Here is a 12997-nt window from a genome sequence, read left to right on the forward strand (position 1 = left end):
TTTAAAAAATATATGCATATAAATTAAGTATTTCTATCAGTACCTCAGTACCTGTAGAAGATAATCTACATAGTATGGGATTACATAGTGTTGTGTGAATTTAGTAGCAACAAAATGACGACTTATTTAGAAAAGTAAATAAAATAAATCATTAGTAAAAATAATTTAGAAGAAAATTATACGGTTAAATACGGTCTTACATTTATCGTAAAAAGTTCATTTTTATTATGCCTGATATATTCTAGTTACCTGAAGTTGAAATAAGGTTGCAATAGATCAACCATTTCAGCATTGATCTCGTCCTTTGGATAAAACTTTAAATTATTTAAGAATCTTGAATCTGCCATTACCTTAAATATACAATATTAAACAAATTGACATAATTTTATTTTATTAAACACATTCTTAAAACAATAATCATGGGAAATCAAATTACTAGTGTCAATACATTATAGCTATAATCATATGTTAATTAATAACTTTTTTTATTTATATAAATAAATATTCTCAGATATATTAGATATTACCGCTTCGTAACGTAACGAATTCTATCCAGAATTATGTAATTTATTACCTTCAGAGACTCTGCCCAAGAAGCCATCAAAAATTGTTTCTCAGGGTCAGGCTTGACAGTGTCAATTCGTTTTCGGAATAGCAGTATGACAGCATCCATAATTAGTGTGATGAGATACGGCGGCTTGCCCAATTTCCTCACAGTCGCAATGTCAGCGGCATTAATTGTCTAAGTAAAAGACGATTATTAATCTTCCTAATATTATTTCATAAAGTGCGAACATTAGGTATATATCCAATCTAAATAGATTGGATATATATTGGTCGGTAAGTTAATAGGTACTGAAGCAGAAGAGGAAACGCCACTACACGTCTTATGTGGTTGTAGCCCACTCATACATATAAACGAAAATCTGCTTTAGAAAGTATACACTCAATCCTCATGAGATAAAAACCATTGCTCCTAAAGATATCCTTAAATTCTTGTCCGTCACGGGTCTAGGTAGCGAGATTTTACAGGTCGTAGTGTCATAGGTCTTAGCACCTGACAATAGCCCAAAATCTCTAATAATAAAAAAGTTATTCCACTGATCATAGTGAACACCTACAGAAATATTTCATTATATTCACAAGGAGTCTATTGCTATAGTTTTTAGTCAGGCGCTTCGCAGTTATTTCTTTATTCGGAAGATATCCATAAATTACGTCACACGAATTTCGTGTTTTATGACCCGTCCCTTGTCCACAGTTAGTCTCATTAATGAGACTCTTCCCTCCCTGGTGTGACGTCACACATTTAGTATATTAGTGTTAATAGTACCTAGTTAGTTCAAATTTTGTATTTTCATACTTAGATAGATATATTAGATTTTAAAATGTGCTATCACATAATTGTCCATACATTTTCACACTTTGTCAAGCCCCTCCTTAATGTGTGACGTAATTTATAGATGGCCCCTTGTTTAGTGACCATGCTGCACTAAATTCTATTTCACACACACAGGAGTTGTCATAAAAAGTATATGACGTCGAAATCCAGAAATACTATAATATATATATATATCAAATAGAATTGAATAACTTTTATTAAAAAAAAAAAAAAAAGAAATAAGACAATAAATTTGGAACTTTTCGGACTACATTCAGGTGATCGTTTTAAAGTGAAAGTTTTAACTTTTTTCAATTTTACGCGTTGTTTCTTTAGTCGTTGTCGACTTTCATGAATACTTATACTACCACTGCGTTTTCGTTACTTATACCCCTTTACGTCTAACATATATACGTGACTACTTCTAAGCAAACCTGTAAAGCAGCTTCAGCTGCTTCAAGAGCTGGTTTAGCTGCAGCCAGCTTCTCCTCAGCGACAGCAGTTTCCGCAGCGATTACGCTGACCAGGTTCACGGCGCGGTCCTTCACTTCCAATACCTCTGCCTTTACCACTTCAGCAGCAGCTGCCGACTCTGCTACAGCCGCGAGTACCTACGATCAGATTAATCAATACTCTACATTTCTGGACAGAATCCTGTTTCTAAAACCATTTGTTTTTTAATGTCCCTTAATAATTTATGTATAATTTACACTCATACCTCTTCGGCCTTCGCTGTCGCCTCTTTTATTTCAAGCTCTTTTACTTCCAATTCCTTTTTCAAAATATCAACGCTAGCAGCGGCTTCGACCAATTTGTCAAGGCCAGTTGTCATCCTAATATTAAATATAAATTATAAATTGTTTTCATACCTACTTTAATTAAAAACAACAAAGAATATAGGATTAAACTTTACATAAACAACAATTTAATACCGTTAAAATCGCTCTACCGTTGAATTCGAATAATACCGATGTTACAGCATGTTAACAACATGTGTGGTATTCCCAAGCTAGTTCCCGGGAGGTAAAATATTTTTGATGATTTACGAGTCTATTGTATTGAATGAGTAGCGCACGCGAAGTTGATTGTCTAAAGTTTCACCATATGGGCTACTATCAGGACGAATTATTTCAATACTCTTTTTAAAATTACTATTAAATATCTTCATATTTCATATATATTTAGACATTCGATGATTTTTTTAAACAGACTTTGAAGTTGTAACATTTATTATAATTAAAAGGTACCTTGAATAAGTTTAGTTTATTATTATTACTACAGTTTCTACGAACAAACCTCCTTGCCATTTCTGCAATGTTCATATGCTTTTCCTTGTACAAAACTTTGTACCCTTCCAAGAAGGATAAATATGACTTGGGAGTGACGTGCGTCTGCCTCCTGAATCTATCATAATACATAGTGCATGTGTCGGCCACATTGTCCTGAACCATGCCCATAATTTCGATCAACTGCAGCTTTGTCTCCGCAGAACATACTACCTGTTAACCGAAAATGTAATACGATTTTTATGTACTTTATGATCTGAAATAGCAAACGAGATGAGTTCATCGCGGTATTATATACATAGACCACTGATATCACAGAATAGACTAGACATCTCATACATGAGATGTCTGTCTCCAGTAATCTGCGATACCTAATCGGTCTTTAAATCAAAACATAGATAAAGTCAACTGCAGCTAAAACAGAGAAACAAGCGAATAACGAAATAAATGTACTAAATGAATCAACAGACCACATGAATAAAGACAAATCCAAATCGTAATAAATAACTTGAAGAAAAGAATTTTATTTTACTAACATGGAAGTCGGCCAAAAAATGAGATGCTACTTCAATTAGCGCCACCCTTGGCCATTTCTGGAACCAATCCATTATAGACCCGGATATGAGGCCAGGGAACTTCAGGGCTCTGCTTCGGAATTTTTCACCGACCTTCAAAATACAGATATTACAATTATGGTGAGATCTTGATTTGTCCCTTTTACAGTTCATAATTATTTATATATACTAATACTGTAGTACAAAGAGATAAATTTGTCATTCTACATGTTTTGGGGTGATCTCCGGTAGTACTGATTCGATTTTGAAAATTCTTTTAGTGTTACATAGCCCATTTATTGATGAATACTATACCGCATAGTATACCTTAAGACTAATAGGAGTGAAGCTGCGATGAAAAATGTTGAAAAACGGGAATGTGACGCAGACGATGTTGAGCAATTCATGTAGTAATATATAGTCTACTTATTAATATACAACAGACACTACTAAAGTAATTAAATACAGGAATCACATTATATAGGGTATATTTAATGTGTTTAAGAAAAATACAGCATAACATACCGGCGAGAAACACAAAACGACGTGCAAATTTGACCTAGATCGCATAATGAAGTATTCATAAAGAACGTCGGGGACTGGAATTCTTCTAGGAGCATATTTCTTCATTATTGGAGTTAATTCATTTAGTATCTCATCTAGTAAATATAATACAAACATTCAATTTACTTACAAGATATAATATTAAACCGATAAATCAAGTTCAAATCTATTACATAAGGAGTGTTCACTTGATTACATTAACTAAACAATTTCATTTCTAGAATTATCTGTTGCTCAAATTCATATTGAATACAGTATATTATAAACATATATTGTTAATTTGAAAAATGAAATTACTTTAGACTAAATAATATTTACCCATTTCATCTTTAGGGAACAAATTAGCTATTTCTCCTGAGCTGAGAATATTATTCAAGAACTCCAAAAATTGCTCGTCCTTTATATCATTATCAGTAAATATAAACGTAATACCCTGCCCCTGGAGCCCAGCTACTCTATACAAATATTTTATATCGTCCATGAAATTGTTCACGTTATATGATCTAAAAGAACATTACGTGTATAAAACATTTGAAGTAATTTTAATTCTGCATAACGCTGAGGTTGTAAAATGTAATAAAATTATCACTATATAGCGACTATAACTATTATATCTTTCAGAAAACCGAACTTAAAGTTGTTAAAACTTTTATGAACGTGCGATATGACTAATACGTAACTGTGACGGATTTTTTTATGAAACTTACTTTACGGATAAACAATAATTACCATCAGCATTTCAGCCAGTCACCATTCACTGCTGATCTCTTATCTGTATAAGATAAGATGCTGGATTCATGCAATACAGAATTTTATAAACTCACAATAGTAATTCACGTTGACTATAAAAATTTACCTTGATAGTGTAATCTGATAAAATGAGAAGTTTGCTATATAAGAAGCTAACTTAGTCAAACTCTGTTTGCCAGATCCTCCGACGCCTACTAATAAAGCGTTACCTCTGAAATTAGAACAATTCATTGATTCATATTATCATTTCAAATCATTATGGTAATGGAAAAAAATATAGATATTAAGTGAAAAACATTTTTCTTACCGTGGAGTATTTATAATTCTGGATATAATAAATAGGTGCACCATAGCGTCATGGAAAAATACGAGATCTAAGTGGGCACCTCTGATTTGATCATTAAACTGTTCTTGGAATTGGCCCAGCTTCATCAATACAAAGTCCCATCTAAAAAAGTAATATTTAAATCAAATATACCTATTTCTAGAGATCAAGCAAAAATTTATAATACATAAGTGTAATTCCTTTCATTATATAATATAATAATAATATTTAATTTATCCCACTTCTTTAGAGAAATATATAGTGAAACTGAATAATTAGGTTAATCTTTACGCAGGTAGCTCTTCATAAATTTTTGGCGCGTCAGTACTAAAATCTTCATCCTCATCTCCCGTCGGTTCTACCGGTTCTCGCAGGAAGTTCACAAAGAAAGTTTCCTGGTCGGGAAACTCGCTTGCCACATCTGGTAACTCTTGCGCAGCTGTTTTCCAAAAGTTAGCCACGAACCAGTCCTTATCGTCAAAAGTTGTAAATCTGTAAAGTTAGTTGCAATAAGCAAATGTTAGACAGATGGTTGTGATTGTAATACAAACCGGAGTGACTACCAAACTGACGGCCTACCTGGTGGTAAGTAACAAATACAATTCTCCTCTAATATACATGAAAGGCGTAACTATAAGGCACCTTTAGTGCCGTTACGGTGGGCTAAGATATACTGCCTCGTATCCTGTATTTTACTGCCACATCTTCTCCGCAAGTAAAACGTCCAAAAAGAGAACTTGAAAAGGGGGACAGATATATACAATACAGACCTGCAGTCTACTCGCGTAATCTACGGTTTGTTTCAATTTTTTATTTTTCGTACCTGTCAGAAATAACCCTTAAGCATTCGTGGAACCACAGTTTAAGAGCGGTCTTAATAGACGGTAACTCTTCTCTTTTGATAAATAGGATACCTTCCCATATGCGAGACAAATCACGAAGGTTGAACACATAATGAAATTTAGCTGGTGTTGGTAACATCTTTACCTAAGAATTATACAAACAAACATTAGAACTACCTTAAAAGCGAAAGAGCAAGGTTTAAAATGAAGCGTTCCATTTATCAATAGTATTGATAATAATAAATCAATACGTGTAACGTAATTAACACCTTACCTTTGTTTGTTGCCAAATAATCCGAGTAACTGGCACTAATCTAGGCATAAATTCGACGATTTTCTTATCGAAACGTGATTTGCAAAAATAGCCAGCGCTGATTGTTTCTGAAAATTTAAACCTAGTTATTATATCAAAACATCGTTATATAATATGGAATGTTAATAATTACTTTTTTTATTATAAAGACTTTAATAATTGGACTTTACAAGTTCTCTCTTTAATGACTGATAAGTCTTAATATGAAAACAACGAAACGGCAGCTATCATACTCAGTCTCAAGTAGGTTTTCAGAATCAAGTAGGTAGGCTCCTTATTACCTATTTCATTAGCTTTATAATCTATAATTAAAAATGTCTATATATACCGATTCCATGCTATAGAGTAATACATATAGAGTATAATTTTATTTACCAAAGATTCTATCCATTGAAATAGTACTTGGCAAAGTGCAATTAAATATGTTAAATTGCCGTTTCAAACGAGGAGGTATATCGTTTCGACCACCACCTGTATATTAACAAAGTATAAATTGCATATAAATTGTAAAATTGCTTAACCTTTAAAGTATAAAACAAATTCGCATGCACTGTCTGTTCGCTTATCTATATCTTTTCAATTACGCAACGGATTTTAATGTCGTTTCATATGTACCTATAATACATACGTGTTACAGTATATAAGTCGCTAGTTCTGTATAAATCGTAAAATAGGTTAATAATAAATAAACAAGAAATAAAATTATTAATCTCGCACTAGCCTGGATGAATCATTGCACCAAACATTTGTATATCGGCAATAATAATAAAGTCTCCAGGCTTCTCTAATGAGTAGAAGCCTCCACACTCCATCATTTGACGCACTATTTCATTTGTAACCTAAAATCAGATAGCATCAATAAGTAAACAGCGTGCGTTTTATTTTTCGAAAGCAGTCCATTTATAAAGTCCTATTCTCTATACCATCTATGCTCACTTGTAGAAATGTCACAAAAGAGAATAGTAAACTTGACTGAAGAAACTGAGGACTTTATACCAAGACGTTAAATTTATTACTGACTTATTATTATTATTCATATTTCTATACATTCTACGGCTATTACAATTACCCATTAGTACTAATGCTTTCTACCTTCAATGACTTAGTGAAATGTACTATATTTTCTTATTACGTACAATTTTCCAATTTTTTCTTGGAATATTAAATACAATATGTAAAAAAACCATTTTTGTTAACCGTTACCAATATATGTACATATGTACAGTAAAAATAACAGTTAAGAACTATTTCAAGGTGACCTTAATAGTATTTGGTTTAGTATATTTCACAACTGAACTGTTAAATTGTGTAAATTACCTGATCACCCCACTCGTTGACAATGGGCATATTGATATCGTCTACAAACACAGTCATGCCTCTTCCACCAGGTGGGCCGTAAGTCATACCAACACGTTTTTCAACGTACGACTCTACGATTCTCTGTAATGCAAAATGGAGATTTTAGTGTATATTTCTCGAATTATTGAAATCTAAACAAATTATTAGGGAATTTTAGTTTCATTTCAATAAGTATTTTATTAAATATCCTTTTAAATCTTACTTGAAACATATTAGGCGTGGTGGCTGAAGAAAAGTTGATCATTTTGTACAGCTTAACCTCATTGTCGTATTTTTGCATGTAACTCTTTAACATGACAGTTTTCGCAGTGCCCTGTTCGCCGATCAACAAAACTGCTTTGTTTTGTTTTGCTATTGTCTCGATCAAGAACGATATACACACATTATCAATGTTGGGTACTAAAATGGAGGAATATTCTGGTATACTGTCCGAGGGATAGATATAATCTTCTACGATTTCAGACCTAAAGCAAATGAAACGCGATCATTTTATTAAGGTAAATCAATTCAAAACATTTTCGAAGGACATCCAAATGGAAAGTAATTATATTTTATGTTTGCTATCTCAAAGAGCTTTAAAATGTATTTCAAAATAAATTTATTAAATTTGCAAATAGAACGTCAAGCAACGAATATCGGTATTGTTTTGTTTATTTTTATGAATTCTTTTCACTTTCCGCGGCATCGCGTCGCCATTAAAAAAATATTATCAACTACCTGTGCCTACTGTTTCACCCGCATGAAATTTAAAGCCTATATAATTATGCTGTATAAGCTACGTACTATAAGTTTATCAAAATCCGTTCAGTAGTTTTTTCGTGAAAGAGTAACAAACGGGTGGATAGATGCATGGATTTCTTATTATATGAAATAGATTATATAGAGAGGTAATATAGAGTATGAATGGACCATACTCACAAACTTTTCCATTTATAATATTATTGAGATTATAAGATTATAAAGACAGCAAAATTACTCCATTTATTTTTTTTCTAAAAAAGAGTAAATTAACATCTTTAATCTGCTAACATAAAAAGATCATTGAGAAAACAAAACCTTAAATTAATAATATACTAACTAACCCGCGCAACTTCGTCTGCATCACACTTACTTGACATTTATTATTATACTTCGTCCAATTCAGCCTATGTGTTATTCTGATGTATAAGCTGTACTGTAAAGTTTCATCAAAATCCATATCGAGTAGTTTTTGCGTGAAAGAATAAGAAATCCATGCATCTATCCACCCATACTCACAAACTTTCGCGATTATAATATTAATACGTATAATATAAAATATACAATTACCAATGCTGCCATACTCCAGTATCATTGACCATGTACTCAAAAGGCATAATCCACTCCTTGGACTTGGCCCCGGGCCAGTCCATTTTGACAGGCAGCTTGGTCATGAACTCGGCCATGCGCGTGCGCGCATCCAACTCGAGCACGGCGCCCAGCGACCACATCATGGCGAATATGAACAGACGCTCCAAGTGACGGTCAGTGTGCACTTCTGATAACGGTCAATTTACTTACAATATTATTTTATTTAATATTATATTTTATTTTTTAGCTACTCGCTAGCTTATAAACCTTCCTCTAGAATCACTCCTTCTATTTTAAAAAATCGATATCATTTAAAGATTAAAGCATACAAAGGTACAGCCAGCGACAGCGACTTTATTTTATACTATGTAATGATGATGATAAAATATAATGTGTGTTAAGTATAAATCTGGTGTTCTCCTAATAATCCAAATTAGTAGATGCTTTAGATTAAGTTGATATAAAGATACTTTAATTTACCCTAAATTACCCTAATAAAATTAAGAAATCTTTTGGTCTTACATAAACATTCATTAGTGAATAATAAATTTAAGAAATCTAATAAATTTAGATTTAACTCGCATCTATTTAAACTCTTTCGTTAAAACTATTCTAAATTAAACATCTCAACTGAAGGAATGAAGGTTCATTCCTTCAGTTTAGATGTTTAATATACCTGACAATTAGAATAATAATTACAATACCCCTGGTCAATACACAGAACACAATCTAGTACCAATGTAAGCACAGTTTGTTTTATTGGTATTAGACAACAGATACAAATACTTAGAGATTTTGTTTTGAAAATACACACATAATATACATAGAAAACACCCAGACCGATACAATCATACTCATGAATACAAATGTTACATACATTATACCGTACGAGGAATCAAACCCGCGACCATCGGAAGTAAAGCGATGTGCTAAACCTCTAGAGACCATTGAAGCTTAAATATAGTTATAATTATATAAATGTTATATTGTAAAATATACTTACTGCCACCAGGAACTTCTATTTGCAGGAGACCGATCAAAACATCAATACATTGTCTGTAAAGAAATTATATATATTGTTATGTTCTACGTTCACTAGAACTATTTTATAAATAGGAAATGTTTAAAATTATTCCATACTTTATACACACTTAGATTGTGGAATGAACTACCTGAACTACCTCTCTCGAGGTTTTCTCGAGGGACTACAGCATGGGGTTTTTCTAGAAGAGTATATTAAGGTTTCTTAAGGGTCGGCAACGTGCATGTGGCACCCCTGGTGTTTCAGGCTACGGTAACCGTTTACCATCAGATGGGGCGTATGCTTGTTTGCCACCTACGTGGTATAAAAAAAAACTTTAATATTTATATCTTTTAAGTATCGTATAATAACTTCTCTGTACTCTAATAATATTTTATTATGAACCTAATTAAAATATTATGTACTCTGTAAATTAGTTTACTTATGTAACAAAATGTAGGTTTGTTACGTAAGTAAACTAATTTTAAAGTTAAATACCTGACATAAATAGCTTCCAGTAATTTCATTTTAGCTGGTAACTTCTGTTGTACGTACATATGAACTTCATCATAAACTTTATTGAAAGCAGTACGGAGAGAATCAGATTCTTTCTGTGATCTCTTTTTCAACCAACCCTGAAATGCATGTATATTAATTGTATCTTTCAGATCTATTGGTGACTTGGGTTTAATATACCTGATTTTAAAATGTATATATAATTTATATGACATTTTTTTAAGGAACAAGTTAGAATATGAATAAATATATATTCCTACGTAATTGATGGGAAAATACAATTACAATTTACACGGAAAATCCGTACATTTATAAAACGATACACAAAATAGATGACAATATAACATTTTATATAGGTACCTCCAATACAGGCTGCCACTTGAGCACAGACGAAGATAGAAACACCATGCCCATTCTACTAACTGTAGCTGGGGAAGCATTATCTACATTGTCAGGTTCGAACACAAGCTTACTATTTTGTGCCATCGTAATACGATCACCATTAGCCAATGTGAGCGTTTTGTTGTCATCAAGTACGGAATTTAGGTTTTCAATCCATACAGCATCCACGGGACCATCTATAATAATATTATAGTAATAAATAATGTACCTTCGCGACTATTATCTAGGTGGGGTACCCAGAACCGTCGTCAACTGTCAGCTTTATGGAGAACGCAACACTTGACATGTATACATTTCGCAAGGTGTATGGAAACAAAGATACATTTAAAGATGCGTATTAGAATATTTTCTAATAAGACCAATAGAACTATTACAGATATTGCGACTGAAGCGGGAACATATCAACTACAACGCATCATCAACATCAAGAGGGCTCGCAAAGAAGTAGTCAAAAGTGACAATAAAGAGAAAAAAAAACAGGTATCAATATATTACAATTATCATCTGCTTCTTCTTTATCCCATTTATTTGGGGTCGGCGTAATATGTTTTTCTCTTTCATTCATCAAAATAATACAATATCTATTTAAAAAGAAAGGTGGACAATCTGCCAGCAAGATATACTTTAAAATAATAATACTTCAAACCTATATAATATACCTAGAACAATCCAAGTGGTATCTGACTTTTTCACTTTCAAAGCACGTCTCCACAATGTGGAAAATATTCCATCCGTCCAGTCATTCGTTGCTACATCTAAACGACCAAACATTTGTGGGGCCGTTATAGCCTACAATAAATCATGCAAATTAAACATTACAAGCACCTTAGTTATTAATTAAAAGAAATACTTATTGAAGAAATGCTTTTATTCTATGAGTTTTTTAATAAATGACAAATACTGTAGCTCAATATGCAATTATTATTATTATTTACGATAACAATAAGTATTTATTTAACTTTGTAATTAAATACTTATTGTTAAGAATTAATAGATAAATAAAATTATAACATTCCATCACTTACTGCCTAAAAAGCTTGCTGTGTACTCGTATACTTGCCTTGGGATTCATTCTCATTTCTTTATGCGGCCTGCCAACTTCTGTCAATGCTGCCATCAATGTGTGAATACAGGTAGTTTTTCCAGAACCAGTAGGACCCATTGTCATCAAACCGTGCCTCACTAGCGATGTCTCAAACAACTGAATGATCTTTAAGTTCCAATCGGGGTGGTTAACGAGACCCGTCCGCTCTGTTACTAAGTTTATAGCGCGTTGCATTTCTCTAAGATTTAATGAAAATCATTGTTATATTCATCACAGTTGCGTATTATTGCTTAAAGCAAAAGTGAAGTTCAATAAGCAAAGTAGAAGATATGTTCTAGTAATCTATATAATATATAGTTATAACTGATTGGGGCAGCGTTTTCGTTACTTTGATATTATCCCTTAAATAAAATAGTGCACTGACCTGCGATAAAGATATACTTACTCTGAATATTATTAGAGGACAATAGGATGAGGATGCAGTCAGATCAGTTAACCCATATGTATCCTCATTACTTATTAATGGCTTATGGGGAAAAGGGATTAATAAGTAATGGAGATTAGGATAATAGTATTAATAATGCTATACACAATGCAAAAATCTTATTTAATCGATAATGTTTATTTGGTGATGAAGAAAATCAGCAAGAAGAATATAATAACTATATATATTTATAAGAAATCTAGGACACACCACATATACATTTAAAATAGTCATTGAAGATAAGTATCATTCGAAACACTTACTTATGTACAGTTTGACTAAGCTTAATACCAGGGAACAAATCTTCAATTAGAGAGACAAACAAAGGTTCATCTTCGTCGACTAGTTTAGATACATTCATTTCCCTGTAATTGAATAAAAATAATTTCAAATATCTATAATAGTAAAAATAAGTTAAAAATATTGTGAAACTATACAGACTTCAACACTCTCATCATTATGTTTTCTTCAGTACTCTCTGGATTCGCTCGTTTCTGAGAGCCCATAGTCCTTAATACTGACAGAATATTTCGTAAACCAAAATCATAGTGCACTTGCTTAGACAATTGCTCTTCGCATAACTTGTACAGGGTGAAGAACTTACGGGCTAGAATTAAAACCAAGAATTTAGTATCTAACATTTACTGAATACCTAAAGCTATAAACATTTGTTATCGAATTAGGTATCATTTTATGAATGTTCGTTTCATTACTCAATGGATTTATATTATTTTGTTTAATTCCGCTAAAATTAGCATGAGTGAGACCACACATATTCAGTTAGTATAGTATGGTTATTGAGTACTACACCCATATAGCAACACGT

General features: G+C 32.4%; 1 protein-coding gene across 1 annotated transcript in view; it reads right to left on the minus strand.

Annotated features, from left to right (window-relative positions):
* LOC131845843 (dynein axonemal heavy chain 8) overlaps window positions 1–12997 on the minus strand; it is a 52572-nt gene that overhangs the window by 17971 nt on the left and 21604 nt on the right. Inside the window, exons 44-68 of the mRNA XM_059194978.1 lie at window positions 12613–12778; window positions 12435–12536; window positions 11703–11925; window positions 11302–11431; window positions 10601–10818; window positions 10223–10359; window positions 9707–9759; window positions 8683–8890; window positions 7577–7838; window positions 7333–7455; window positions 6737–6854; window positions 6391–6486; window positions 5977–6083; window positions 5684–5847; window positions 5152–5352; window positions 4843–4983; window positions 4642–4746; window positions 4104–4288; window positions 3747–3880; window positions 3204–3335; window positions 2678–2880; window positions 2100–2214; window positions 1816–1992; window positions 575–742; window positions 250–350 (exon numbers count right to left, since the gene is read on the minus strand). Of these exons, the coding sequence (XP_059050961.1) occupies window positions 250–350; window positions 575–742; window positions 1816–1992; window positions 2100–2214; window positions 2678–2880; window positions 3204–3335; window positions 3747–3880; window positions 4104–4288; window positions 4642–4746; window positions 4843–4983; window positions 5152–5352; window positions 5684–5847; window positions 5977–6083; window positions 6391–6486; window positions 6737–6854; window positions 7333–7455; window positions 7577–7838; window positions 8683–8890; window positions 9707–9759; window positions 10223–10359; window positions 10601–10818; window positions 11302–11431; window positions 11703–11925; window positions 12435–12536; window positions 12613–12778 (3769 nt within the window). The remainder of the gene's footprint in view (window positions 1–249; window positions 351–574; window positions 743–1815; window positions 1993–2099; window positions 2215–2677; window positions 2881–3203; window positions 3336–3746; window positions 3881–4103; window positions 4289–4641; window positions 4747–4842; window positions 4984–5151; window positions 5353–5683; window positions 5848–5976; window positions 6084–6390; window positions 6487–6736; window positions 6855–7332; window positions 7456–7576; window positions 7839–8682; window positions 8891–9706; window positions 9760–10222; window positions 10360–10600; window positions 10819–11301; window positions 11432–11702; window positions 11926–12434; window positions 12537–12612; window positions 12779–12997) is intronic.

Source organism: Achroia grisella, unplaced genomic scaffold (genome assembly GCF_030625045.1).
Source record: "Achroia grisella isolate CSIRO2021 unplaced genomic scaffold, CSIRO_AGI_Agris_v1 utg487, whole genome shotgun sequence".
NCBI lineage: Eukaryota > Metazoa > Arthropoda > Insecta > Lepidoptera > Pyralidae > Achroia > Achroia grisella.